Below are 26,345 nucleotides of genomic sequence, written 5' to 3' on the forward strand. Positions count from 1 at the left end.
GCCTACCGCCATGACTGACGACAGCGGTTTTAGTTTCCCCGGCTCGATAGTTGGCCATAGGTTGAGGATACGAAGTTACAAGGCTTGTGACACTTACGTGCCTGATCTCCAAACCTTGCGTGGTACATGCACATACCTCCTGGAGCTGGTGAGTTTGGTCGCGATGTAGAGGGGTGACGTGACCTGGACCTGCCTCTGTTGACGGCATGACCTAACCTCTCGATGGACTTGGCCATGCTCTGGTTCAGGGTGATCAGCTGGGTCATCGCTTGTCGCAGCTCAGTAAGCTCTGAGGCCACTGAGCTCGTGTGTTGCTGGGTAGGTAGCCTCGCATGGCTGGAAACGGCCACGACGGTTGTTCTCGAGGACTCCTCCAGCAGATCATCAGCGACCAGGTCCTTCAAAGGCAACGTCTTGGTGATCTTGAGGATCCTCCTGATAACCTGATTGGTAACTGGATTTTGGAGATGAGTCCACTTGACTTAATGCCATTTTGACGTAAAAAACGCAAATGCAGTAAAATGATCTCACTGGGTTCCTTGATGCATCCCTAGTTTAGAGGAGGGGCTAAGTTGTCCACACTTTTTTGAAAATTTGACCTTGGTGGGGGGTGCTTTGAATACCTGATGAGGAAGGATGCTCGAGTTTTCCTTTTTTCGCTCCCCCCCACTTGTTTTGCATTTGTTGGCTATTGAAAGGAAAAGTCAATGATTGGTCCATTTCCCTTCTTGTAGACCAATGTGTCCTCCCCCGCAGGGAGATAATATTCTTCCTCACACACCCTAAAAAGGTGGTACCAATAGAGTTTTTCCCCCACGTCTACTTTGCATAATCTTGTGTGTTATATGCAGTCGAAAAAACCATTTGACTTCGACATTTTATGTAATAAAACATCACTATTATGCACAATTGCTTTAGTAACCACAACCAAAGTATTTGCATTTTTCGCATATTTCCTTTCATTTAATAAATTCGCGATGGCAATGCTTCTCAGTGATGGAGGATTATATCTCATTTGAAAATTTGCTTCGATTTCTCTATTAGATTCTGCAGGTTCTTCATTGTAACATACTTTAAATGTCGTACACATGTCTATGCTCTCATCTTGAGAGTGTAATTTATCCCTGCGATATCTGATATGGATTTTATTCCATGTCTCACCAAGGAATTTATATTTACATACGCAAGAAGGATCAACAAGGAAATCTTCCACTTCGCATTCCAATCCTGACCCTATCGCGATTTTCCGCGCTTTTGCTGGAATGCACATGTCATCACTATCTTCACTGTCTAGGTAATCATCATCTGTATATTTATCAACACATACGCGTACTCTTTTCTGGCGAAATTGACGCTCTTGTCGTCCCTCATACGATTTGCGATCCGCGAGATATTTTTTAAGGGACTCTAAAGCGTAAGTTTCAAAGTTTTTAGACATTTTTACTATTGCAATGCCTTTTAACGAGTGACAACAAACGCGTCACTCGATTTAACAAAAAAAATCGGTATAGGAAGGCTGCATGGTAAGAGTGGGGGTACCGCGCAACATACAAACACCGCGAAAGTGGGGCGCATGTGTGACGCCGCCGCCGCAGAACTCCCTGCGGTGGGGGATAATGTTTGACGGTTATAGGTCTGTCATATGCTTAGTGGGGATTCTGTCCCCTCCACTCTCATACGTAGCACTATAAAACGCGGGTGCTCGCGGTGGATTTTAATCAGTCGTCCCGATTTCATCCAATCATTTTTTCAACATGGAAAGTACCAAACAAAAGGGATTCAGTGATGCTGAACAGCATGTGGTATTGTCTCAAGTTATATCTTTGAATAGATCAGAGACAAAACAAATTCGTGTCGGCTTAAAAGTTACGTGTTTCGGTCAATTCGTCCCGGTTGTGCAATTTATGGGCGTACGCCCGAAACGCGCCATATTGTCAATGACACGAGAAGAATGGACCCTTTTTTTCAACGATTTGGATGCCGTAACCGACTACTTTGACCCTGAGAAGTTTCACCCAAAGATCAACCACAATGTACCTGCAAAGGAATTTGGGGCCATAAACGTGAAATTCCACCGTAGTTTTGAAAATCCCTGCGTGACCTCTGTTCGCAATGATGATGCAAATCAAACTCCCATAATGATGATGGGGCAGAGCATCATTACATTGAAAAACAAAGCTGCATGGATTAATCAGTGGCTGGATTTCTTGGAGACATTGCCTCTCAAGGAATATAACGAATCGCTTATACGATCAATTACAGGCATTGCTATGAATTATATGGAATATAATAGAATGCCTGCCACGGAGGATCTTTATCATCGCATACGCAAAAATTTCGAGAATATGTATCTCATGGCTCGCGATGATCTCCGACGTACAATACCCCACGACAATCTCGCATATTTGTACCAATTATTTGGAGAATTTTTCCATAATTGTTTTAATTATTTAGATAAATTCGCGGGAGGGGCTTACAGAATGCCCTCATATTGAAAAAACCATACACATATGATTTTATGTAAATGATTTGTAAAATGGAACCTACGATTTTATGAAATATAAAAAAAGATAAAATTTAAACCCTATGTTGAATTATTTATTACAAAAACCCTCAACATCTTTTCAGGTATAAAAAAAAAAGACGGAAGGCAAAAAAAGCTATTGGCTTTTAGATAAAAAAAACTTTTGAAAGGAAAAAACACGCAATAAAAAGAAAGAGAAAAACATAGTCAAAAAAAAGGAGACATCGTTGAGAATTTTTCCAACGATCTTCCATAGAAAGGGAAAATTTATTGCCCTAAAAACCTGTAAAAAAAAAAGCATCCATTTACTACGCCATTCATACAAGGGCATTGCGCAATCCTCCATCTAAAAAAAAATAATGGGCCAGTTTCCCTTAACACGTGAACAACATTCCATTGCATAACAATGGGATGGTTTTAAGTGTTTTGCGACCTGCTCGCATTCCTTCGTCACCCACCCACCACCCACTTCCTGTCGAACAATGACATTTTTTGGGGACCCTCACCCCAGGGGGCCCTAGAGCGGCGACGTCCTCCTCAAAGGACAATGGGGAAAACGTGTTCGGACACGTCTGGAAAAAGGGGGAAGGGGGACGATTCCTGGAATAAAATTCACCAATCGTGCCCACTTACTACTGTAATTATTTCTAAAATCTGTGCCGTCCGGCACCATTGTTTTTGGGCGATTCCCTCTCCGCCACCCCTCGCCCAAGGGAGACGGGAAGAAACTCTCTCCACTTCCCCTCGCCCAGGGAAGTGGCATATTTCTATAAACGCAGATCTTATTCTCTAAAAATAATATGAATTAATTTTGACGGCATCGAGATGAGGAGTTAAAAATAAAATCGCAAATACTCTCCTTAGTTCTATCCTAACTATTAATGATGCAATCTCACCTGTGGCTCGTTACCCACGTGTTTTATTGTCGACCGGCGACGACCGGCCAAAATCCAACGGATGATCTCCCTGACCTTATTCCTCGAACAAAACTCGTGGCTTTTGGTCTCCAGGGTGTCTCCTTAAATTGATGTCGCGTCGACGAGAAGTTTTCACTATTTATTGCACTCAAATGTTATTTATATTTGCACCTCAATATTTAGCGTCCGTCACACGTGTTTTCCGACAATGGAATAATCACAATAGGCGAGTTGTGTCGTGCTCGGTATTAATGGCGCTGGCGTCTCTGTGTCAACCAGAGGCACGCGCGCCAACCGCATTCAAAATTCAAATGGGGTTTCTCTACCCTCCTAGCATCTCTGGATCGGACGATGATTCTTTATTATTATTTTTCCCTTTATCCTTAAACATTTTGTCCACGGAACGCGATTAGATCCTTCTGGTTGTTTTCTCGAGGATCAGAGGAAAGTGGGAACCTTAATTTTTACCCTAAAGTCTAACTTTTTATTATTTATTTTAAATTCAGCCTTTTGGCTATCCTAGGGGTTACTAGGACTGCTCTAGGCCCCTAGGTCTGCCACCCTAAGCCCAAAACGTATCTCCCCCTCCTGCTTGATCCCTAAATCGAGCGGTATTTTTCGTACTCCTACACGTATCCAAAAAAATCTAAACGGGGGGAGTGATCCTCAGGAAATTCCACGTAGTTCGGTAAATTTGGCTCATAACCGGGAATTCCCCTTGGTCCCCGCATCCCTAATGTTTCCGATCACACAAACTCCTATTACTCCTTCCTATCTAATTCTCGGGTTTTTACCCGCATGAACTGGGGAGTTATTCTCCCGGTTACTCTAATTCCCAATTTTCTTTTCCCTAACTTATATCTAAGCCTCTCTCGCTCTCTCTCTGTGTACTCACCCCCTTCTGGATATCTTCTTTGGATCCCGGCATGTTTTAAGGAATTCTTGAAAATTTCTTACAGCACCCAAAAACTAGCTAGACGGCATCCTTATTTCGTCCGGTGTTCACGAGTTCGCGCGACATGTATGATTCGATGATTCTCGCAATGTTCGCGCCACAGTAGCCATTCAATCGCGATTTTCGACTGCGTTTTCCCTGACCGATATCCTGTCTGAGGTATATTGCCTCTGCTTGTATTCTAAGAAATTTGTTTGGAAAATACTCATGCAGGTAGACGCAACCGTTACACACTCTGTATGTTTTGTAACGGCTTTCCTGTGGCCTCAGCGAAAACTCAATACCCTAACATCCAAATGTCTCGACTATCCATAAACCTGGCCAAACCATTACCTTCGTTCTGGTAATTCGACAAATCCGTAACCCCAAAAACTTAATACATAAACGGGATCTCGGGGAAAATTAGCAGCTCAAGTGTCCTCTCTTAAATAATTTAGGGCGCCAGCCGATTTTTAACGACGCGGAATCGACGAACCGCAGATAAACCAGACTTTAATCAAGAAAATGATTACTAATTATCCCCCAAGATCCACTAACGACAAAACGGAATTCGAAAACCATACTTGGAAATGTGGATTACGTCCGGGTACGGGACTGCGCGGTTGCTCAGTGTGTGGGTCGTGGAGAGAGGGGTGGTTTCGTGGACGAGAAAAACAAGAACAATGAAAACCCATGATCGGAATCGAAATCGAGTGTCTCATCCTTAATTCTAGATGAGGAACAGGCGTAGGCTAATAATGGACAATAAATGGTTAATTCGAATTTGATTAATCATCAGTAATTTATTTTTAATCCTCATAATTTAATATATTAAATGACAACAATTCAGTCTAGGAGATCCGGACTTTTTAGAATTAAATAATTAAAGGGATCCCTTGCGAATTTATTTAACTATGGAATTTACTCGAAATATTCCTCTTTAGCCAGGTCAAGTGGGTGACGAGTCAGGAATTAGACACGAATCTGAGAGAGAGAGAAGAGGTACAGGTAGCGTGAAACCGAGAGAGAGCGAGATAGGTAGCTTACCGGATTTTTCAGAGCGAGTGCGGTTATGAAGGTAGTTCAACAATAGGTAGCTCGCGATATTAATAATTAATTCCCCCGGAATGGGACTGATCTCTAACGGGAACTATTAACGGATTAAGATAGCTGTCGATTAATTTGATGAATTATACTAAACTATGTGAATGAACGCATAACGATACCACTTCGTGTGTTCGAGACTCATCTTTAATACTTCAAATAACGAGTTGGTCACGTTCAATGTGCGCAATTAATTCGAGTCGCCGATAATTCGTCAAATACACCGTCTGTACCGCCATTTGTGTCATTCAGCGATATCGCCCGCTTTCCTGCCTAAATTCGATAGGTACGATTTCTGATTATAGGTAGCTTATTTTTCTAGTTAGCGAAGATATTTTGTTAGGGATTTGATAAATTTAACCGGGTAGGGTGGATGGGAAGCGGAAGTGGTGAGATAGTTTTCCAATGGGATAAAAAAAAAACCGTGGATTGAGCCGCAACGCGAATCACTTTAATTTAACCCTACTGTACAATATTTACACGTGATGACTGTTCACTTTCTGATGATGATTGTAACCGATAAGTTCCAATGATGAGAAACCAAAAAAAAACGATAAGAAAAGATGTATTAAGGGGTTACATGGGTTTCACGGTTTCAAAAAATCGATTTTTTTTTGTCTTATTAAATTCTATAACATCTCTAGAATATTGTCCTAAATTTTCAAGTTGATCCGAGTAATAGTTTCGGAGATACAGCCCTGAAAAGACGAACGCTCCAGGTCAGGTAATTCAAAGTGTCTAGAGCCGTTTAAAGTGTCTAGAGCCCAGATAAGCCAGGGTTCGTCATCGACAGGAGCAAAAGGATGCCCTGGACATTGCAGCTGCAGCAGGTTCTCTACTTTATGGCCCAGGAATCGACGATTCAATGTAAGTTGAAAAAAAAAATTTTTTTCCCCACTTTTATTGTCTCCAAAACTTTAAACGCGTTTTTCTCAAAACTATGTTTTCAAAGTCGGTTGTCAAGATTTCTCGCGAACTACTCAACCGATCTTAATGAAATTTTACACAAGTCTTCGAGATATTATTTACAAGGTCTTGAACGAAGGATTTTTTTTTTTTATTTACAACTATTTAAAAATTGAAAAATTTCGAGAAATTTTCATCAAAATTTGCATTTTTTTATAAAAATGTCTGCCAAAAATCGAATTTACATTTTTTTTTCCTTCGTCCAATATCTAGTTTATTGTCTTTACTAAAACACGATTTTTTTCCTTTCATTTCAGATAATCCTGAAAGAAGTTCTGCTGACAACGCGGAGGCACCTTTTTTCCGAGGGACTGCCGGAAATGGCGTCGTAATGGCCGCCATCTTGATATTTTTTTTTGAAAATTTCACAAAATGTTTAGTAAATATGTATCTTTTAAATAATAAAAAGTTTCATCTAAATATTTCATTTCTTACATGCAAAAAAAATTATTGAAAAAAGGCCGTTTTTTGCCCGACGAAACCCATGTAACCCCTTAACCCGATAAGAGCCACAAGCAAATATAGCTGATGAGATCCCGATATTTGATGCGATTTAGTTGACGGATGAACACGAAGAGAAGTGAGGTCAGCGTAGCCCCCTTTGGCACGCGAGCCCCTTACCGAATCCTCCCGATATTGTCCGATCGACCCAGTGGTCTGGATCAGTCTCAAATTTATACATTCCGCCCGCCTTCATCATCGGAGGATGATGAATGATCCTCTGGTACTTCCTCCTCTGTGCTGACTGGTAACGGAACCACCTTGTTGATGTGTCTGGTGTAGGTATTTGCACCTCCTGCCCCAGTGGTGATGTCTACCACACTTGTGAGATTGTCATCACTTTGATGAACCCGTGATACTCGTCCTAGAGGCCACTTTGTTGGTGGATACCTCTCGTCAATGATGATGACTAGTGTTCCGACCTTGATGTCATCCGTTGATCTTTTCCATTTGTAGATGGTTTGATATTGATGCATACACTCCCTTGACCACCTGTCCCAGAATTGCTGAGCGATCCTTGCGATCATTTTCCACCTTGTGAGACCTTCCATTTTCTGATTGATGAGTGATGGCTCTGGAAATGCGTTGATGGGTTCCCCAATGATGAAGTGTCCAGGTGTGAGGGCTCTGTAGTCATCAAGATCGTCTGATAGAGCGCAGAGAGGCCTCGAGTTAAGTTGCGCCTCGATTTGGATGATGAGTGTATTGAGTTCCTCGTACGTGAGTACTAAATTCCCTGTGAGCCTTTTTAGATGAAATTTCACAGATTTCACCGCAGCTTCCCATTTCCCACCCATGTGGGGTGATTGCGGTGGATGAAGGTCCATTTTGTGCCGTTTGATGCCAGTTCGTTGATGATGTGATGAATTTCCTTCCTTGATTCGTCTAAAAGCCTGCCCAGCTCATTGTTTGCTCCCATGAATGTCTTAGCATTATCACTGCTAAGTGTAGCACAGATACCTCTCCTTTCAGTGAATCGTTTGTATGTCTCGATGAATGCCTGTGATGTTAAATCTGTGAGCAGTTCAAGGTGAATTGCTGATGTGGCCAGACACATAAAAACTGCGATGTACCCATGATATTGTCGAGCTCCTGCTCCTCTCCATCTGCTGATTTTCATAGGACCTGCGTAGTCCACCCCTACGTGTTTAAATGGCCGTGCTGATGTGATTCTTCTTGGAGGCAGCTGTCCCATAAGCTGCTGTCCCCTGATGGCTCGATGTCGTGCGCAGATGACGCACTTGCGAATATGCGATTTTACAGGATGACGACCCCCGATGATCCAATATTTGTGTCTGATGTGTGCCAACGTCGCCTGTACTCCTCCATGAAGAGTTTTCCGATGAGCCTCTTCGATGACCAGTGATGTGAGCCTTGATTGTCTTGGTAGAATTGATGGGTTCCTGGCTTCTGGCTGAAGATTTGATCGTTTCAGCCGCCCGCCTAGGCGAATGGTCTGATTCTCATCCAGATAAGGAATCAGCCGTGCCATTGGATGATTATTTGCGATGTCTTGTCCATTGATGAGGCGATTGATGACTTGTCCAAAACTCTCCTGTTGTGTATAGTTGATCCAAAAGATTCTGGTCTCCTCCAGTCCTTCTGGCAAGAGATCTCATTCTCTTGGGACTGGCTCCCCTCTCATGTTGTTGATGACTCTCAGAACTCTCGCCGAGATCCTGAGCAACCTGTCGAGTGTAGAGTACCTCTCCAAGAAATCTTGAGGTCTCTCCAGATTCAGTGCCACCGGATGTGCAGACACTGGCCTTTCCTCCAGTGCTGCTTCTGCCGTAGATTCGATTGATGTTGATGATGGCCAGTTTTCCATTGATGATTTCAGCGATGATGGACCATTCCACCACAGCTGATGATTTACGAGTTGATCCGGTGATTATCCCCGTGATGCACAGTCTGCTGGGTTCTCGACTCCCCTGATATGTTTCCATTCAGCTGCTGGTAATGAATTCTGGATTTTGATCACTCGATTCTGAACAAAATCCTTCCACCGTGATGGGTGTCCATTGATCCATGTGAGCGCCACCGTGGAGTCAGACCAAAGAAAGAGTTGTAGATTCTCTTTCTCCAGCATCTTCCTGATGTAGATGACCAGATTGGTTAAGATGACAGCAGCTGTCAATTCCAAGCGAGGAATTGTCATTTTCTTAAGTGCTGCGACTTTGGTTTTTGCACTCACCAAGATGATTGATGGCTCAGATTGATGATTGTCCACTCTGATGTATACTGCGGCACCCATTGCCTGATTCGAAGCGTCAGCAAACCCATGAAGTTGGATGTTGCTTGAAGTCGATGATGTTTGAAGCCACCGTGGGATTGATATTTGATCCAGATCTCAGAATTCCTTCCTGAATTCTTTCCAACGTTTGATGTGACTCAAGGGCAGTGGATCATCCCAACCAATTTTGAGAAGCCACAGCTCTTGGATGAAGATTTTCGCCCTGATGATAACCGGTCCGATGAGTCCCAGAGGATAGTAAATCTGGGCGATCTCTGAGAGGATTGTCCTTTTGTTGATTTGTTCCGTTGATGGCTTCCTTGATTTATAGATGAAGCTGTCTGAATGAGGGTTCCAGCACAATACCAATACTTTGACCGTCTTGTCCTCGAATTCTACCGCCGATGTTGATTTTGTTGATAATTGAAGATCCTGTAGGATTCCTTGTTGATTCGAGATCCATTTTTGCAGTGGCATGCCGCCCGCCATGCAAAGATTGATGAGCTGATTGATGAGTTCCTTGAGCTGTTCCTCAGAATCAGCTCCCCCATAGATATCGTCGACATATCTCCCTTTTGTTAGAGAGACAGCCGCTAGTGGATATTGATGTCCCTCATCCTCCACTAGTTGTTGAAGAACTCGTAGAGCCAACCATGGTGCACACGTTTGCCCATACGTCACCGTTGTCAATTGATATGTGATGATTTTCCCCTCCTCATCCTTCCATAGGATTCTTTGAAGATCCCAGTCGCCTTGATGAACATTGATTTGACGGAACATCTTCACGATGTCCGTTCCGACGATTAACCGAAAAGTTCTCAACCAGATGAGAACGTCTGAGCCTTCCGTTTGCAGTTTTCCTCCTGCATGAAGTATGTCATTGAGTGACACTCCTGATGTTGTCTTACTGGAACCGTTGAAGACGACCCTGAGTTTTGTGGTGATGCTGTCTTCCTTCAAGACACCGTGATGAGGCAGATAGTAGCTCACTGATGGTTCTGATTCCTCTGAGACACGTCTCATGTGTCCCAGATCCTCATATTCCCTGATGAAGTCCTTGTAGAGTTTCCCATACTCTTGATTTGCTTCCAGTTTCTTCGCCGTTCGATTTAACAATTGTAGAGCATGTGTCTTAGACTCTCCCAATGCTGATACTGATGTTTTGAGTGGAAGGCGTACTACGTACCGTCCCTCACTGTCTCTTGAATGTGTGTTCCTGAAATGCAATTCACACTCCTGATCGTCTTGATTGAGAAGAATTTCCTTAGATGATGAAAGTTCCTCCTGGACCCAGAATTTCTTAAGAAGATCCAACAGCTGCTCAGTCGAAGACTCTCGTACTGCAGTTAGAGAAGACTTTGGCTTGCAGTCTGTACAGCAGACCGTCCCAAAAACTATCCAGCCAATGATGGTTTATTGCGCAACAAGTTGATTATCCGGAGATTTGATAACCTCATGCCCAATGTTTTGACCATAATGATCAGCTCCGATGATGATGTCGATAGGACCAGGTTTGAGATAGTTGTTATCCGCCAAATGAAGATGTTGAAGATGATTTGCCTCTTCCTTTGCGCAAAGAATTGATGGTAATGTTGATGCGAGCTTGGCCAGGATGTGGGCAGTGATTTCGATCTGATGTTGATCGTTGAACCGAGATTGAAGTTTGACCGTTACTGCTCCACGACTCAACCGTGATTCCAGGCCTCCTATTCCAAAGACTCTGAGATTTGATGATGATCGACGAAGACGAAGAAGAAGTAGAACCATTTGATCAGTGATGAATGTGACCTCTGATCCCTTATCAATCAGAAGCCTGACCGTATGATGAGAACCTGATGATGTTGATGCAAGTGTTTTGGTTGCCAACAGCACAACCCGTTAACTCGCTGAATTTGATGATGATTGATGTGTGACCTTGATGTCAGAGGACAACCCCGTTGTCTCTGATTTCGCTGATGACGATGCTGGTACTTGAAGATGACTAATTGAACTCTTAATTGATCCCGATGCCTTTGATGTTGATTCACTCCCCTGTGAGATCTCTGAAGAGTTGAGAGAGTCGTAAGTCCTCTCTGTCTCCGTTGACCTCGGTGATGATGATTGTTACGACCAGATGATCGTTTGGCTTATCTTTTAACATAATTTAATGATTTTAATTTAGCACATAAGCAACATTAATATTTTAATAATATTTCATGTAGTCATGGCTGTAAAGGTTTCGTGCACGTGGGGGCATTTCACGCGCCAGCGAGAGAGAAGTTGGGGGAACTCAAATTAAACACGCACAACATTTACCTTTCTGCAATAATCCCCTAATTTATGCCCTTTCCCTGTCTAGAAATCTTAGAATTCTAGACAATTCTTGATTTATGACCCTTTTCCGCTAATAAAACTGGAATGACCCCAAAGACTCTCTCGTTGTCGTCTGAAGTGGTGCCACGTGCATTATAAAAAAAAGGGGGCTCAGTCCTCGCGGACTGACCCTTCAAAAAAAAGGGACAGCCAATAAGCAGCAGATTGAAGACCCCTTCCAATTTCCCTCAAGAAAACTTTGGACACCAAGACGAAAAGAGGAGGATTGGAAGGGAAGACACCTTCAGTATTATTCTTACCGTGTCAATCGACACATAGATATAATTTTCACACCCTTTTTCGAGTCTTAGTATCCCACAGGACAGCCAGTCCCTCAATTCCATAATTTAAGAAATTGAAAGTGTTATTACCTTAAGTGAGTTAAATATATGTGAGCATTAGTGGAACAAAAAAAAACCGTGTTGTGTAATTTATTTTAATTACAAGAGAAAACAATTCGCTCAATTAATTTGAGTGATAACAATGATGTTGATGATGAACCTAGGGATGAAGACAACCAGATGTGGGACGTATCATTTGCCAAAATAGAGTAAAAAAAAATAAAACTTAACCTCTCGATCCGGATGCTCCGTGATCTCCCTGGTTTTCCTCCGTTGCTGGAACTGATGGTCGACTCGACTGTCTTTCCAGTTCCTGGCGATGTTCGATAGACCCATCATGGATCAAGGTGTGATGTGGGCCCTTGCATTTCTGGCAATGATGTGTGTCTTTGCAGAGATCCGCCCGATGAGGACCAAAGCAGTTGTCATCACCTTTTGGTGACGACAACCCCTGATAATATTTTTCGACTTACTGTGATATTCGTGTTTACGAGATGAAAACTGTCCAGTTGTTCGAAACTCGAGCGCACGTCGAAATCAAAACAACATTCCTCTGTTGCGATCGCTTTCCCCCACTCCCGATCGATGACGTCACCACGTTTCTCCGAGTTTGAATGTTAATATTTTAATTGTTAGCCACTTCACTCAAACACTTCCATATCCGGCTCGAAGGACCATTTGTTAGGGATTTGATGAATTTAACCGGGTAGGGTGGATGGGAAGCGGAAGTGGTGAGATAGTTTTCCAATGGGATAAAAAAAAACCCGTGGATTGATCCGCAAGGCGAATCACTTTAATTTAACCCTACTGTACAATATTTACACGTGATGACTGTTCACTTTCTGATGATGATTGTAACCGATAAGTTTCAATGATGAGACACCAAAAAAAAACGATAAGAAAAGATGCATTAACCCGATAAAAGCCACAAGCAAATATAGCTGATGAGATCCCGATATTTGATGCGATTTAGTTGACGGATGAACACGAAGAGAAGTGAGGTCAGCGTAGCCCCCCTTGGCACGCGAGCCCCTTACCGAATCCTCCCGATATTGTCCGATCGACCCAGTGGTCTGGATCAGTCTCAAATTTATACATATTTGAATCCGTCAATTTCTTCTTTTCCGATGTTAAATCTTTATTTGATCTCCTTGTGGGAATTCCAACCATAATTTTTAACCAACGTAGCAAAAAGATAACGTCCCCATGCCCAACCGGAATTCCAAACTTTTAACGATTATCAGGTAGCATAGGTAGCGTAGATAACATGAAAAGGTAGCAGAAAAAAGGTAGCTGCGTCAATCGCCTTGGCGAGACACCTTACTCGTCCTCCTTGAACCAAATCTTTTCATTTTTTTTAAAACTTAAGGTAACATTTTGGTTCTTAGTAAATAAAGTAGCGTTTCCAGGCGTTTGGAAGGTTCTCGATCCTCCAAATCGCTGGTCCTGTCGTTGGCGTCCTTGAAGTGAGGTAGCGACGCAATTTCGTGCCACGCAGGTTAACTCGAGGATTCAGCACTCATTTCCCGCGGTAACACCACTGTAATATATACACTGGTACTTACCATCTCTGGAGAGTCGCGTTGAGCCGATTTCTCCACTGATTGGGGTGATGCTGGATTCTTCCGGACGATTCTCACCGGGAGTTTCTCCGGAGACGATGATGAACGTGTCACGGTGTAACAAGGACTCTAATGGCGGAATCTCGTGTCCCCGCTCATGCCTGTTGCGTCGCGGTGGGGAATTTTGCGGATTCGCCCATGCGGCGCTGGCGCGGTGGTGGCAACGCGTACTATCCTTCGCGGGACAAGGGCGCGACATATTCAAAACTCTTAAATGTTGTAGGTTTCTTTCTTTATTATTCTTTTTCTTAACTTATTAACTCTAATCCATATTTTATAATAGTTAGCTGATTACCTGGAGTTTTCGAGTGGTTTTTGACTCTGTTCGCGACTCGAATCGGGGAGTTTTCTGTCAAAGGTACTCTCCGGAGAGGAGTTAGGACTTTCGCAACGCAAACCGTAACTAAACCGTAAAATTGTACCCAAATAGCGATCCGCTTCAACAATGGGGTGATTGTGTCTGCGGCCTTCCAACTGAAAGCCCTAACACTCTCACACAAGGGAGCGCGAGCATTTCAACCCGACCTCTGTACTCACATGACCGATAAACCCAAAGAAGGGTTGCAGGTAACACCGGGCGGCACATTATCTCGGCCATGGGTATTCCACGGTGTTATCCTGTCCCCCAACCGAATTTCTCGCGAAGAGACCTCCAGGTATCAGCTCAATAATATTGACTCTAATTCAAAACTTTATACTTATTTTCTCAAACGGTAAACCAATCCGTAATTTTCATTTTATCCTCTTATTTTTCAGCATGTTATTTGCCGTGAAGCGGCCTTTATTGCTGCCCAAAGTCCCATAATACTCATTAGGTAGCTTTTATTTATTCTAATCGCGAAATACTAAAGTAACTTGAATTATGATTTTTCTCGGATTTTGAAGGTAGCTCGGTGGTCTTTATTAGTTTCTCTCTCTCTCTCTCTTAGTCCAATAAATACCCTTTTGTTGTTCGGAGTCAGAGGTGACGAGATGGCTTGAAATTCCGTCACAGTTTAATCGATGAATACCATCATACCCTTGGTGGTATGGTGGTTGCAATAAATTTTAGGGAATATTTATGAATAAAGTAAGAACACAATATTTTGATTGGGAAAAAGCCTTTCGGCATAAAAAACCCAAGTTTATTAAATAGTTTATAAAGATAACTGCGAATGACGCAACAAATCCGACAGTTTATGTGTCAACACGCACACGCACACACACACACACACACACACACGCACACTATTTTCTATTTCGGAATTAATACGCGGTTATTTTGAATGATTTTGATATTTGATTATGTCTTGATCAGTTGTTAATATTGATTGTTTAGGATACACAATTAACTTTCACTGTTTGTGAAGTGTTTATGTGGCTAACTAAGAGGCTACGGACCACTGATCTCGAGATCGCGTTGTTTAATTTGTGGATGTTGAATAGTTTAAATAATTCGGGATTTATCCGAAATGGCATTCGGAATCACTTGTTCAATCAAGTTTATTACCTTTGCGGGACAGATCGGTTGTGAACAAAGTGAATATAAATCCTGATCGATATGATCACACAGTGTACACTTTCACAGGGATTTTCTAACTGACGGTTGGTTTTCCATAAAAAAGCTTTTCCGTCGCAAGCGTCTTTTGGGTCCTGCCTCGCAATCGGCGACAGCGACATGTCCACCGGTGCGACGACGGGCCCACCGTAGGTGCTGCCACCGTAAGTGGCAGCAGTTAAAATGCCTCTATGTGTCGGTAAAGACGAGTCTATTACCGTACACTGTATAAGGACAGACATTTTCCGCATTCATAATCTATTTCCGAAATTCAACACAGGCTCATCTCAAAATTATAACATCAAGTCGCGAATAATGAAGAATTTCTTTACGAAAATTAAATTAGTTATTTTCTTCTACGCGGTCATTATACTACGATGAGACTTTTTCCCGATCTTGTACACTCATTGTATCCGCTCCGTAATATTTTCTATCAGGCATAGGTACTACGTAGTTTTGATTGTCTTTTGTATTGAAAAAAATTGGGCAAATAACCTTTTGCTATATCCCTGAGAAGCATTGCCATCGCGAATTTATTAAATGAAAGGAAATATGCGAAAAATGAAAAAACTCTGGCCGTGGTTAACGAAGCAATTTTGTACAATAGCGATGTTTTATTATATAAAATGTCGAAGTCAATGGTGTTTTTCGACTGCATAGAAAAAACAAGATTATTTAAAGCACGCGTGGGGGAAAAACTTGGCTGGTGTCAATTATCTAGAGAGTGTGAGGAAGAATATTATCTCCCTGCGGGGGAGGAGACATTGGTCTAAAAGAAATGAAACGGACTAATCATTGATCATTCCTTTCAATAGGCAACAAACGCCAACCAGGTGGGGGCGAAAAAAAACGAATACTCGAGCATCCTTCCTCATAAGTTATTCAAAGCATCCCCCACCAAGGGCAAATTTTTAAAAGGGGGGAAAATTTAGCCCCTCTCCCAAACTAGAGATACATCGAGGAACCCAGAGAGGTCATTTTCACTACATTTGCGTTTTTGCGTCAAAATGACATCAAATCAAGTGAACTCATCTCCAAACCCCAGTTATCGACCAGGTTACCAGCCTGGAAGTTTTAAACCCAAAAAATCTAAATATTGTGGAAGCAACGCCAATAAAAATGGAATTGAAATAATTATTGATCGCGTCGTGAAACAGCAGTAATGAGAAAAAATCAATCGAAAAAATAGTGAAAAAAGTGAAATTCCAACGACATGTGATTTCCAAGATAGGCCCTGTCATAAATAGTAACTCTGACCTCCAAACGGCTGAAAAGAAGAAGAATAACTCGACCAGACAATTGAGCCGTAAATCACCCGGTAATACTCAAAATGACTCTAAAATCCTGAAAGTCAATAATAAAAAAACAAGTGAAATCATGCAAGTGAGCACAGAGGAAAAAATGTTGTGGAGTCATATGTTAGAACAAGATATTGAGGTGTTCAATGAAGTGAATTATATTGATAAGAAAAAAGATCTGAAAAAAATACAGGCTCGCGATAAACGTTTAAACCTCGCGGAAAAAAAGAAGGCCGACTTTATCGCTCGCGAAAAACGCCGGCAGATAGCTAAGGAAAAACAAAGACAACCGAATTGCACTGCAATTGGATCAAAGCGATAATGATGACGATGAAGGATTGGCTCTCCAGAGTCTTGCTTTTACCCAGTTATCCCCCAGTAACCGTTCGGTCTAACAATTCAGTAATTCATTAGATATTTTTGTATTTTTTGGATAGCTTGAATAAATGTCATAAATTTTATTGCATTAACAGTGAGTCTTGACTTGCTAGGCATGACGCAATATTCCCTCTCCTGTCCCCAGCCTTTTTTTTCTCGTAGAAGCTAGGGGAAGTTTCTCTCGCTTCTTCTACTTCATCGGTCCGCTGTATCCTTTCCATGATTGTCTCTTTCCTTCGCGTTGTTTAGAGGGTTGAGAGGCCAGTCGTGACTCTTTCCTAGTCTTTCCTACGTTTATCCTTTCCATCATCTCCCTCCAACTTACGGTTTAGACGGTTGAGGGCTAAATAGCGGGGCGAAAGTTATATGTGACAAAAAAAAACAAACAGCCGTTTGTTTTAAAAAAACCCGCCAAGGCAATTTATCGATTGTTCTCTTCCTACAGAATGGGAATCTCGGGGGAAGGAGATTTGTTCGTAAGCCAATAAATGTAAAAATAAACAAAATCATGAAACGAGCACCAAGCCAAAAATGCTTACGGAAAAAAAACAGTAGAGGCATAATCGAAAACTTGGCACGGTTTTTTTGATTATCGCAGATAACTGCTGATCAGTATTCGATCCATTGAATCGCAACCTCACTCACTGAGTCTCGTTGTCTTGATCCTCTCAACCGCGCCAAGTCTTCTATTATGCCTCTACTGTTTTTTTTCCGTAAGCATTTTTGGCTTGGTGCTCGTTTCATGATTTTGTTTATTTTTACATTTATTGGCTTACGAACAAATCTCCTTCCCCCGAGATTCCCATTCTGTAGGAAGAGAACAATCGATAAATTGCCTTGGCGGTTTTTTTTAAAACAAACGGCTGTTTGTTTTTTTTTGTCACATTTCACTAATTTTTTTCAAATCTGAGTGAGGAAGTCTCGTTCCGATCTCAATCGGTAACGTGAAGCTCTAGTCTGCTATGACTAGCAATGTACTTCATCGTACTAAGATATTATCTCATTTTAGTTTGTTCTAATAAGAATAGATAGACATCCTTAGAATTACGGGGCCACCGCATTTTTGTAATGCGTGAATCATCGACATGAATCCATTCGGTTTTGCTATCTCGTAACAAACTGCTGTAATGATCAGTCGTCTCCACATTACAGTGTAACACGGCACTGTTGACACCATAAGATCTATTATATAGATCAACCGTAGTTGTTTGGGCTGCTTTAACTTTCCAAATGTTAGATTTTATTCTGGTATTTCTTGCATCGAAGGAAAATATTTCCATTCTGACAATAAGTACACCATTAGTACTACTTACGTTTGTCCTTCGTGAAAATTTGGTGACTTCGCCACAAGTGTCACAATGTTGAAAAACGTCAGACCACCGTAATAGTGATTTTTTGAACAATTCATTCAAATCCAATGACTGTTTGCAATTATTTGGCGATAAAGTTATCACGTAATTGGTCTCATGATCAGTTTTCGAATAATCACATACTGTACATCGATCAAGATGAGTTTGTTGGTGCTGTACATGTTTTTGTAGTCTACTGACCCTGGCGCACATGTGTGATCCATAATGTGTGATCCTTCCATGTAATCGCGGAGGAAATCATTCATCAGCGTACGCTCATCTTCAGGTGCTGACAGAAGTTCTCGGCGTATAATGGAAGAGTGGAAAATGCATTGAATTACTGCGTTTGCATAGCTGGAACAACCGTCGCAATTGGATAAACCGTGGACGGTCGCTTTGACGTTGTCTTTGTTGCTTTTGATATCTGTCGGTTCTTATGGATTGTAATTCCATAACTCAACGAAATCGGAAACTGTCGTCTTGTAATATAGGTTTCATTCATAATTTCGAATTTCACGTCCATACGTTCTATTTCACATTCTTCTCCAGATGCTAAACGGATTTTTATAGACTTTACAAGTTCCACTGCCTTGTCAATGGATTTCGTGACCGATGTTACGATTCCAATCGTACCATTAACCAAACCAATAGTCACATCAATGTTTCGTCTTACCATGACTTTGGCGCCTATTTTGATCGTTATCATTTTGGCTAAGCCAGCAGACGAACGGTCATCTTTCTCCGCCTTGTCGAGAATTTTCATGGCTTTTGTCTTGAGTCGAGGGTTGCGACAATCTACTGAGTCTTCGGCCATGAGCACTATCGTCTCGGTAGGAAGCTCATCCAGCATGGTAAGATTCAAGCATTCGCATTGCTTACGTGTTGCGAGTAAGCATACAGCATCAAGCGGTAAATGTTGTATATATAGAGATAAGAGACGGACTCGTTCTGTTGTTTTTGGTGATTCAATATCGAACTTCCGTGTTTCTAGTAAATTCACATCATCAGCAGTAAGTGCGCCAACTCTCAAACGAGAAAGGAGATCCTCATAGTTTTGGTCTTTCTTCTGCCGCATGTTAATGGTCAACTCATCATAGCTGAATAAATTCACCCAGAGATCAAGATACGCGAGAGCGTATCGGCCAAGTTGACGTTTTAGACCCGTGTGACGTCATAGGCCGATGCTGTCGCGTATAATATACACGACACAACTACTCCCCGAATGGTTTTCATTCTTTTTCTCGTTATATGAAAATTTCTGGCGAAATCCGTCCTTAGTTACATTATATAAGTTGACTATGAGCTTTCTAATGATATTTTTATTTCTTGATAAACAATAATAAATAAAAATATCCGCCCATAGCAACCATCATAATGTAATATTTTCGCGATTTTATTTTCTCAGCGTTAGACTTGTACGTCAAAGTTGGCAACAATTATAATGTATGCAATTTCTTCTTCTTCCCCAAGGTTACTAGATAACCAGGTTGGCACAGTACATGTTCCGATGATAAATTCTGTCGCTGGGCTCATTCTAGGGGAAAAATGACGGGACCAATCACAATCGACGTTAAATCGGGAAAAAGGCCGAGTCACATCCCGCACCCAGCGACCGACTACTGTCCCAACCTCGGTTATCTAGTAACTGCGGTCTTTCCCTTTTACCGCTGTTACCGGTAGCGCGGGAAGCTGGTAATGCTGCCAGCGCTACCGGTAACAGCGGTAATAGCCGGGAAATTGACAAAATCATTAAAACCGTATATTGGCCGTTTAGTTTCTTTCACTGATTTTTTTTTACATTTGTTTTAGTAATTTAGATGCTTTTCAGCATAAAAATAAGTGACAAAAATCGATTGAAATAAATGATACAAACAGAAATAACAAATAACAAAATTATTAATTAGTAAGAAAATCAGTGAATCGAAATGAAATGGAACAACATCAAACTTCAATGGTTTTATCTAATTATTTTCAATTATTTAAATGATTAGATAAATTATGAAGCCGGCTGACAGAAAATCTAACCTATACAGATGAGGTTTCTTTGTTAGCCGTTTGCATAATGTTGTTATTGTGGAAATGATTAGTTAAAATCATTAAAAAAATTAATATTCGCCTTTTATTTTTTGTCACTGATGTTTTTAACATTTTTTAAAATAATTTACATGCTTTTCTGTATAAAAATAAGTGAAAAAAATGATGCAAACAAAAATAGCAAATAAAAAAATTATTAATTGGTAAACAAATCAGTGAAAAGGAATGAAAGGGAAGAACATTAAATTTCAGCGACTTTGTCTAATCATTTTTATTATTTGAATGATTCGATAAAATCAGTGAAAATAAATAGTAGGGAAAAACATCACATTTTAATGATTTTGTCTAATCATTTTTAATTATTTAAATGATTAGATAAAATTATTTCTGAATGATGATTTTCCCTTCCATGTTTCAGTGATTTTGTTGCTTATATTATTTTGCAAGTGATTGTTATGCTTTGCAAAAATGAGTGAAATCCTATAAAAAAAATCACAAAAAAACTTTTGTGAAAAAATTTCGCCAAGTTGACGTTTTATTGGCTGATCCTATTTTCCAAAAAAAATATGGTTACTTTTGTTTACAAAAAAAAACTTGAAATAAAAAATACGCCAAGTACATCGTTCACAATTCATATTGGTTAGAGGAACCTGATATCTCAAGTGAATGAATCCAAGAACATTTATGAATAGCAAATCGCCATTCTAAACGCTAAATAACAAAACGCCTTCTGCAAATTGTCGGCTCAAGTCTGATCAATGAGTCTGAAACACATAAATGATACATACGCTCATATGTCCATGTGTGAGCAGACTTTAATATATCTGTGATTGCTAAACTGGCCATCTTGAACAAACAAGCGCCACCAACGGTAACTAGCGTCGCCAATTGCCAATTCGATTTTCAGAAAAAAGTCCACTTGGCGCGCCCGGCATTTTATGTATACTTCAGAAAATAAAAATTGTATGTAAGTGAGTAGTTAATAGATAGATGGGTGTCGAACTTCATTTCTAGAAAGCAATAAACAAATTTCGGAGAAAATATTGTACAATCTCCGAAATTAAGTCAATCATTGGTGATATAGTTACTCGAAAAACATTCGATTGTAGATTATCCCGATTCAACGGTCGATCGAGGAATCAAGTGGAAATGATCTTAATCGTGAATACCATATTCAGTTGAATCAATTGAGAAGATTAAATACTCCGGTTGAGTAATGTTGCAATCCACTGATGAAGTACTGAGGCGTTCTATCGTAATGAATTGACCGGTAACAATCGGTACTTTCCATCAAGGGACATAGAGTGACGCAGTGTTAACTAACATATGTCTTGTTGTGTTGTTTTGATCAATCGTAGCTCTCCTTTTTAATACTGTGTTAGGCAGTACCCTACGATGGAAAGCGCCCAGTGTTATTGACTTACAAATAAGGCGGCGCGCCAAGTGGACGTTTTTCTGAAAATGGAATTGGCAATTGGCGACGTTAGTTACCGTTGGTGGCGCTTGTTTGTTCAAGATGGCCAGTTTAGCAATCACAGATATATTAAAGTCTGCTCACACATGGACATATTAGCGTATGTATCATTTATGTGTTTCAGACTCATTGATCAGACTTGAGCCGACAATTTGCAGAAGGCGTTTTGTTATTTAGCGTTTAGAATGGCGATTTGCTATTCATAAATGTTCCTGGATTCATTCACTTGAGATATCAGGTTCCTCTAACCAATATGAATTGTGAACGATGTACTTGGCGTATTTTTTATTTCAAGTTTTTTTTTGTAAACAAAAGTAACCATATTTTTTGTGGAAAATAGGATCAGCCAATAAAACGTCAACTTGGCGAAATTTTTTCACAAAAGTTTTTTTGTGATTTTTTTTATAGGATTTATACTACACATGGATCCTAACCGCTTCTCCACTTCAACTGATGATAATTTCACATATGGTGGATCTTGGCGAACAGGTGGGAGCTGTAATAAATCTCCAAAAAGGAGAATATGTTTCTTCCCGAACCAACCATCATTCTCTTCGAATGTATCGAATATTTCCATAAGTCTTTGGTTGATATACAGCAAAGTTGTGTTGGAAACCGTCGATATTTCATCGATGATAATAAGTTCAACATCGTGCATTTCGTCGCGCATCACTTTCAACACATTATCAGATAGTTGTCTGAATTTCGGAGTATCGTCGTGCTCTATCGGAAGTTGGAAATATCTATGAATGGTCAATCCATTGATATTAAAAGCTGCGATACCCGTGGGAGCTGTAACAGTGGTTTTGCGATCCATTTCCTTTCGAACTCATGCTCTTATCACATCAATTAAGAAACTTTTCCCCGTTCCACCTTCACCGCTGACATAAAGACGTAGTATTTTATTCTTGGAAGATAGAACATTTTTTACGGTATCAAATATCCTCCTTTGATCGATATTCATTTGTGCAATCATAGCATTAAGATCTACACTCTTCACTACTTTTGTCTCAATATCGTTAAATTCCTTCATAGCCATTTCCCCTTGTTTCGGATCACGACCAGTTTCCATACCAGGTGATTGAGTCAACTCTTCCTGGGATTTTTCGAGTTCCCCACGAATTTTTTCCTCAATGTAGTCCAATCCTCGTTGAAATGTTTCTGATTCTCGGTGATATTCACATGCTTTAACGAGGAAGTCCTTTCCATTTTCAAAAGCCTCGGTATAGGATGCAAAACCTCTCCTCAAGTCATCCGTATCCCTCCATGGTTTAAAAAGTAGTAATAAGCTGAAGAAATAGTTTTCTGGCTCAGTATTGACGTTGAATCTCCAGTGATTTATCAAGTACCGGCGTTCACATTTTTTCAGAAATACAGAAGGTTTCAGAGTGTAGCATTCAACTGCTTCAGTTTTTGTTTTTGTCCTAACTATATCATACCATTGACATAATTCATAAAGACATAGAGATTCAAGTTCCTTCGGACGATTTGGATAGTAATCATCAACGAATAAGGGACAAACGAGATCTATGGATTCCGCGTTTAATTGCTGAATGTCTTCGTGCTTTTTAACTTTTCGATTGCGGATCATTCTCACATCTATCCATTTAATGGTAGTGTTAGAATCAGTTCCGTGCAGGGAGATTCCTAATACCGTATCCGCAGCTTCCAGAGCCCCGAGTTCACGATTCTGGAGAGCACGCATTCCTAAATTCCAGTTTTTGTCTCACTGTTTTTGTAGAGGTCGCTTCCTGGATGACAGTCGACGTTTTTGATGTGTCATATTTTGTGGAATATTTGGTACAATATTGAGTTAACAGTGATGAACTTTCTCCAATGAACTGAATATCCATATTACCTTCCCATGCAACGAGAATCGCAGGATTGTAATCATTTATAAGAACTTCTCCTTTGCTCCGCGGGAGGTCGTAGAACCTTGACTTTGTTTTCAATTTTTTTCGTTCAGCAATAGAAATAGCAGGATCACGCAATATAAACTTATCAGTTTCAGAGCGAGGAAAACCAAAACGACATCTCTTTGTGACTTTTCCAGATTTTTCTTTTTTGGTGCATAGACAGTAATTGTTATCGTTATGCTTTTGAAATGTTGTCACTCGACGGTGTAATGTTGGGGAAATTGTTTTTTCGGGGATCGTGCAAGTAACGTATTTCATTATGAATCTCGCTACTTCATCATTAGAATTTATACCAACAACTGGCGCATTCTCGACCCATATCAGTAAATGAAAATGTTGGATTCTACGTCCTTGGTACTCTCTTCGCCAGAAATAATGTTCAATCATGCCTATAGGATTATCAACGGACAGAAGGAAATCGAGTAGAGCATGGAACTTCGTGTCGAGGAATCTAGAGACCGAGACAGGGTCCGCGGCTATAACTTCCCCATCAGATAATTTGTCCAGGTATGGAGCATTAACTTTGCGAATATGCAAGATCATGTCTTTCCAATTCCATTCTGAAGGACTGACAGTCAGGAACCATGTGGCTGGCCCATAATGTCTAACCATACACTTCAAATTATTACGGGGCTTGCGCCAATATTGCTCCGAATTACGGAGACGTTCGAAAATCGTGTTCATGTCTCCTTCTGCCCCTCCATTTCGTATCTGTTCCAAATAAACCGCGGCTGTATATTTGTTGCGAGCATTTGTCACATGCAATGTATGATAGATACCACTATTGATTTGTCTTATGTTAGTATTCTGCAACAAGAAAAACAAATACTGCTGATTCAACCGAAAACGAGCTGTTCTCGAGCAAAGACGCAGTTTGATGTATTCCTGGTCCGTAGTATGTGTGTTCCGTTCCTCAACTTGTCCATTTTCACCATATGGGTATAAATCCGGGAAACATAGCAAATCTAAATTTTTCATGTTATAATTTAACGGTACATCTCGAACTTTTTTCATTTAATATAAATTGCATGCGGTGTCATGGATTCTTTTATCGTGCATGGGATAGATTGTGTATTGCTAAAAGCGCGCTGGAGAATCAACAATTTGAGTGACCATTGGAGATTTCATAGGAGCATTCTCGTCCCGATCTGATGATAAAATTTGCCCTCTTACATTGTGCGTTTCATTCCTACCATTCAACGATTGTGATTCGTCATCAATCACATGAACCAGCGGTCCGACTACTTTTGATTCTGTTCCGTCAACTTCTGTGGCTCCCTCAGTCGGACCTATTGGATCCATTTCTTGATTATCGACTTCTATGTCTGTGTTATCAATTACCTGGGGGTTGTCTTCGCAATCATCATCTGGATCGCTTTCACCTGATTCTATATTATATTGAATATCGTCATCAGTTATCCATTTCATCAAATGATCAGCTGATTATGGTAATTCAATATTAGCATAAAGTGGATTATTACATCGTAACCATCTCATAGCTCTAAAAACTTTTTCCAGATTGACTAATTTTTGCCAAACGGCACTCGCCTTGGAAGAAATTCCTCGCATCAAAATATGCAATTCATGATCTTTATTGATAGGATCGGCGGTTGAAGCTATTTTATTAAGAGTTTCTTCCATTGGTAATGGTAAGTAAAATCTTTGGCCGACTAATTTCTGAATTCGCATAGTATTTGGTATGTTTTTTTTCTGAACCGTCCCGGCTCTCTGCACAACTTGGAATACCTTCGCCCTTTGGATAAGTATTTTCTCATAACCATTCAGATTCTTCATTTCGTCAGGGATGTTACCTACAACCTGATTATTCAATATACAAGTTGGTGGTAGCTGATCCTTCCGAAATTTCCCTAAACAATAGTCGCATACGTATACACTAAAGTAGGAGATATCTTTCTCCACGAAGGCCATCAAATTTTGCCAGTGCTGGCATTTGATATCTTTCCGTAGATTTTTAACTGCTCTAACAGCAGTCGGGGGGTATAGTTTCTGGCACGAAATGCAAGGGTATTCAGCCATACCTCGTTTAGCCATAGCGAGAAACGCATTTTTATATTTTATCTGTATCATATCTTCATCGAGGTTATCAATTCCCGTGACGGGAGAATCAAAAGATTGTCCTGACCTCTTCATTCCCTCGGATATCTTCCTCAACAAATCCAAGTTCATTGATTCTAAAGCCTCATCCAAATGGGTCAATTTCCCGAATGTTTCATTGAGTTTATATAAGAGTCTCTTAATATTTCGCACCACAGGGAAGTGCGATACCAACATTTCGACAGCAAAAAAAAAGGATTTACATTGATTCAATTCTGTATAACAATGGACCAAGTGGCCTAACTTATCTTTTGAATGTTCAAAGAAACAATTTCTCAAAAATTCTGGGAGAGTACGTAACTTCTGTACTGCAGGAAGTTCAAGAAACTTCTGATAGTTCCCAAGAATACCTTCATTGCGTATAACTTGGCAATATAGGTCACATTCCCATTTTTTGCGATGCAGCCTGTCTTTAATCAAAGGCAATATATTAGTTGCTTGCCCCTTCGAATTCATTTCAATTTTGAATTTTATCGGTATATTAAATGTATATATCATTTCGTAAAAATACGATTCTGTCGATGATGTATGTCTCGACAATCCACACAGGTTCGTTACTTTGTGTTCATTCTTATTACCACGCATTTTAGTAAGATGATGGTCTGCAGTTTTATGGAGTGTATCTAACCAGCGATTCAAACCTCTCACATAACTTTTCCGTAGTTCCAAACACCATTTGACTATTTTTTGGGCTTCCAGACTACTTTCTGCCGAACTGGTTTTATCAGTTGCCGTGATAACATTCGTCAA

General features: G+C 40.6%; 4 protein-coding genes across 4 annotated transcripts in view; 1 reads left to right on the forward strand and 3 right to left on the reverse strand.

The window, feature by feature from the left end:
- LOC135170878 (uncharacterized) overlaps positions 1–26,345 on the reverse strand; it is a 371,576-nt gene that overhangs the window by 341,613 nt on the left and 3,618 nt on the right. The window lies entirely within an intron of this gene.
- LOC135170886 (uncharacterized) lies at positions 1,742–6,824 on the forward strand. The gene is made up of 2 exons (XM_064137044.1): positions 1,742–6,346; positions 6,703–6,824. Exon 1 carries the CDS (start codon positions 1,755–1,757, stop codon positions 2,493–2,495), a length of 741 nt encoding a protein of 246 aa, XP_063993114.1. The 5' UTR covers positions 1,742–1,754; the 3' UTR covers positions 2,496–6,346; positions 6,703–6,824.
- LOC135170764 (uncharacterized) lies at positions 7,120–9,200 on the reverse strand. Its single transcript, XM_064136822.1, has 4 exons — positions 8,855–9,200; positions 8,554–8,810; positions 7,757–8,501; positions 7,120–7,682 (listed from the first exon to the last, which is right to left on the reverse strand). Exons 1-4 carry the CDS (start codon positions 9,198–9,200, stop codon positions 7,120–7,122), a joined length of 1,911 nt encoding a protein of 636 aa, XP_063992892.1.
- LOC135170765 (uncharacterized) lies at positions 9,297–12,569 on the reverse strand. Its single transcript, XM_064136823.1, has 2 exons — positions 12,104–12,569; positions 9,297–11,309 (listed from the first exon to the last, which is right to left on the reverse strand). Exon 2 carries the CDS (start codon positions 10,200–10,202, stop codon positions 9,297–9,299), a length of 906 nt encoding a protein of 301 aa, XP_063992893.1. The 5' UTR covers positions 10,203–11,309; positions 12,104–12,569.

This window comes from Diachasmimorpha longicaudata, chromosome 18 (genome assembly GCF_034640455.1).
Source record: "Diachasmimorpha longicaudata isolate KC_UGA_2023 chromosome 18, iyDiaLong2, whole genome shotgun sequence".
In the NCBI taxonomy this organism is placed as follows: Eukaryota; Metazoa; Arthropoda; class Insecta; order Hymenoptera; family Braconidae; genus Diachasmimorpha; species Diachasmimorpha longicaudata.

Excerpts from the sequence above, each read along its gene's own strand:
- LOC135170764 (XM_064136822.1), bottom strand. The coding sequence starts at position 9,200 with ATGGGTGCCGCAGTATACATCAGAGTGGACAATCATCAATCTGAGCCA. Across the intron at positions 8,811-8,854 it reads AGTCGAGAACCCAGCAGACT|CTGTGGTGGAATGGTCCATC; the intron begins GTGCATCACGGG and ends GTAAATCATCAG. Across the intron at positions 7,683-7,756 it reads AAAATGGACCTTCATCCACC|GGAATTTAGTACTCACGTAC; the intron begins GCAATCACCCCA and ends AAAGGCTCACAG.
- LOC135170765 (XM_064136823.1), bottom strand. The coding sequence starts at position 10,202 with ATGAGACGTGTCTCAGAGGAATCAGAACCATCAGTGAGCTACTATCTG.
- LOC135170886 (XM_064137044.1), top strand. The coding sequence starts at position 1,755 with ATGGAAAGTACCAAACAAAAGGGATTCAGTGATGCTGAACAGCATGTG.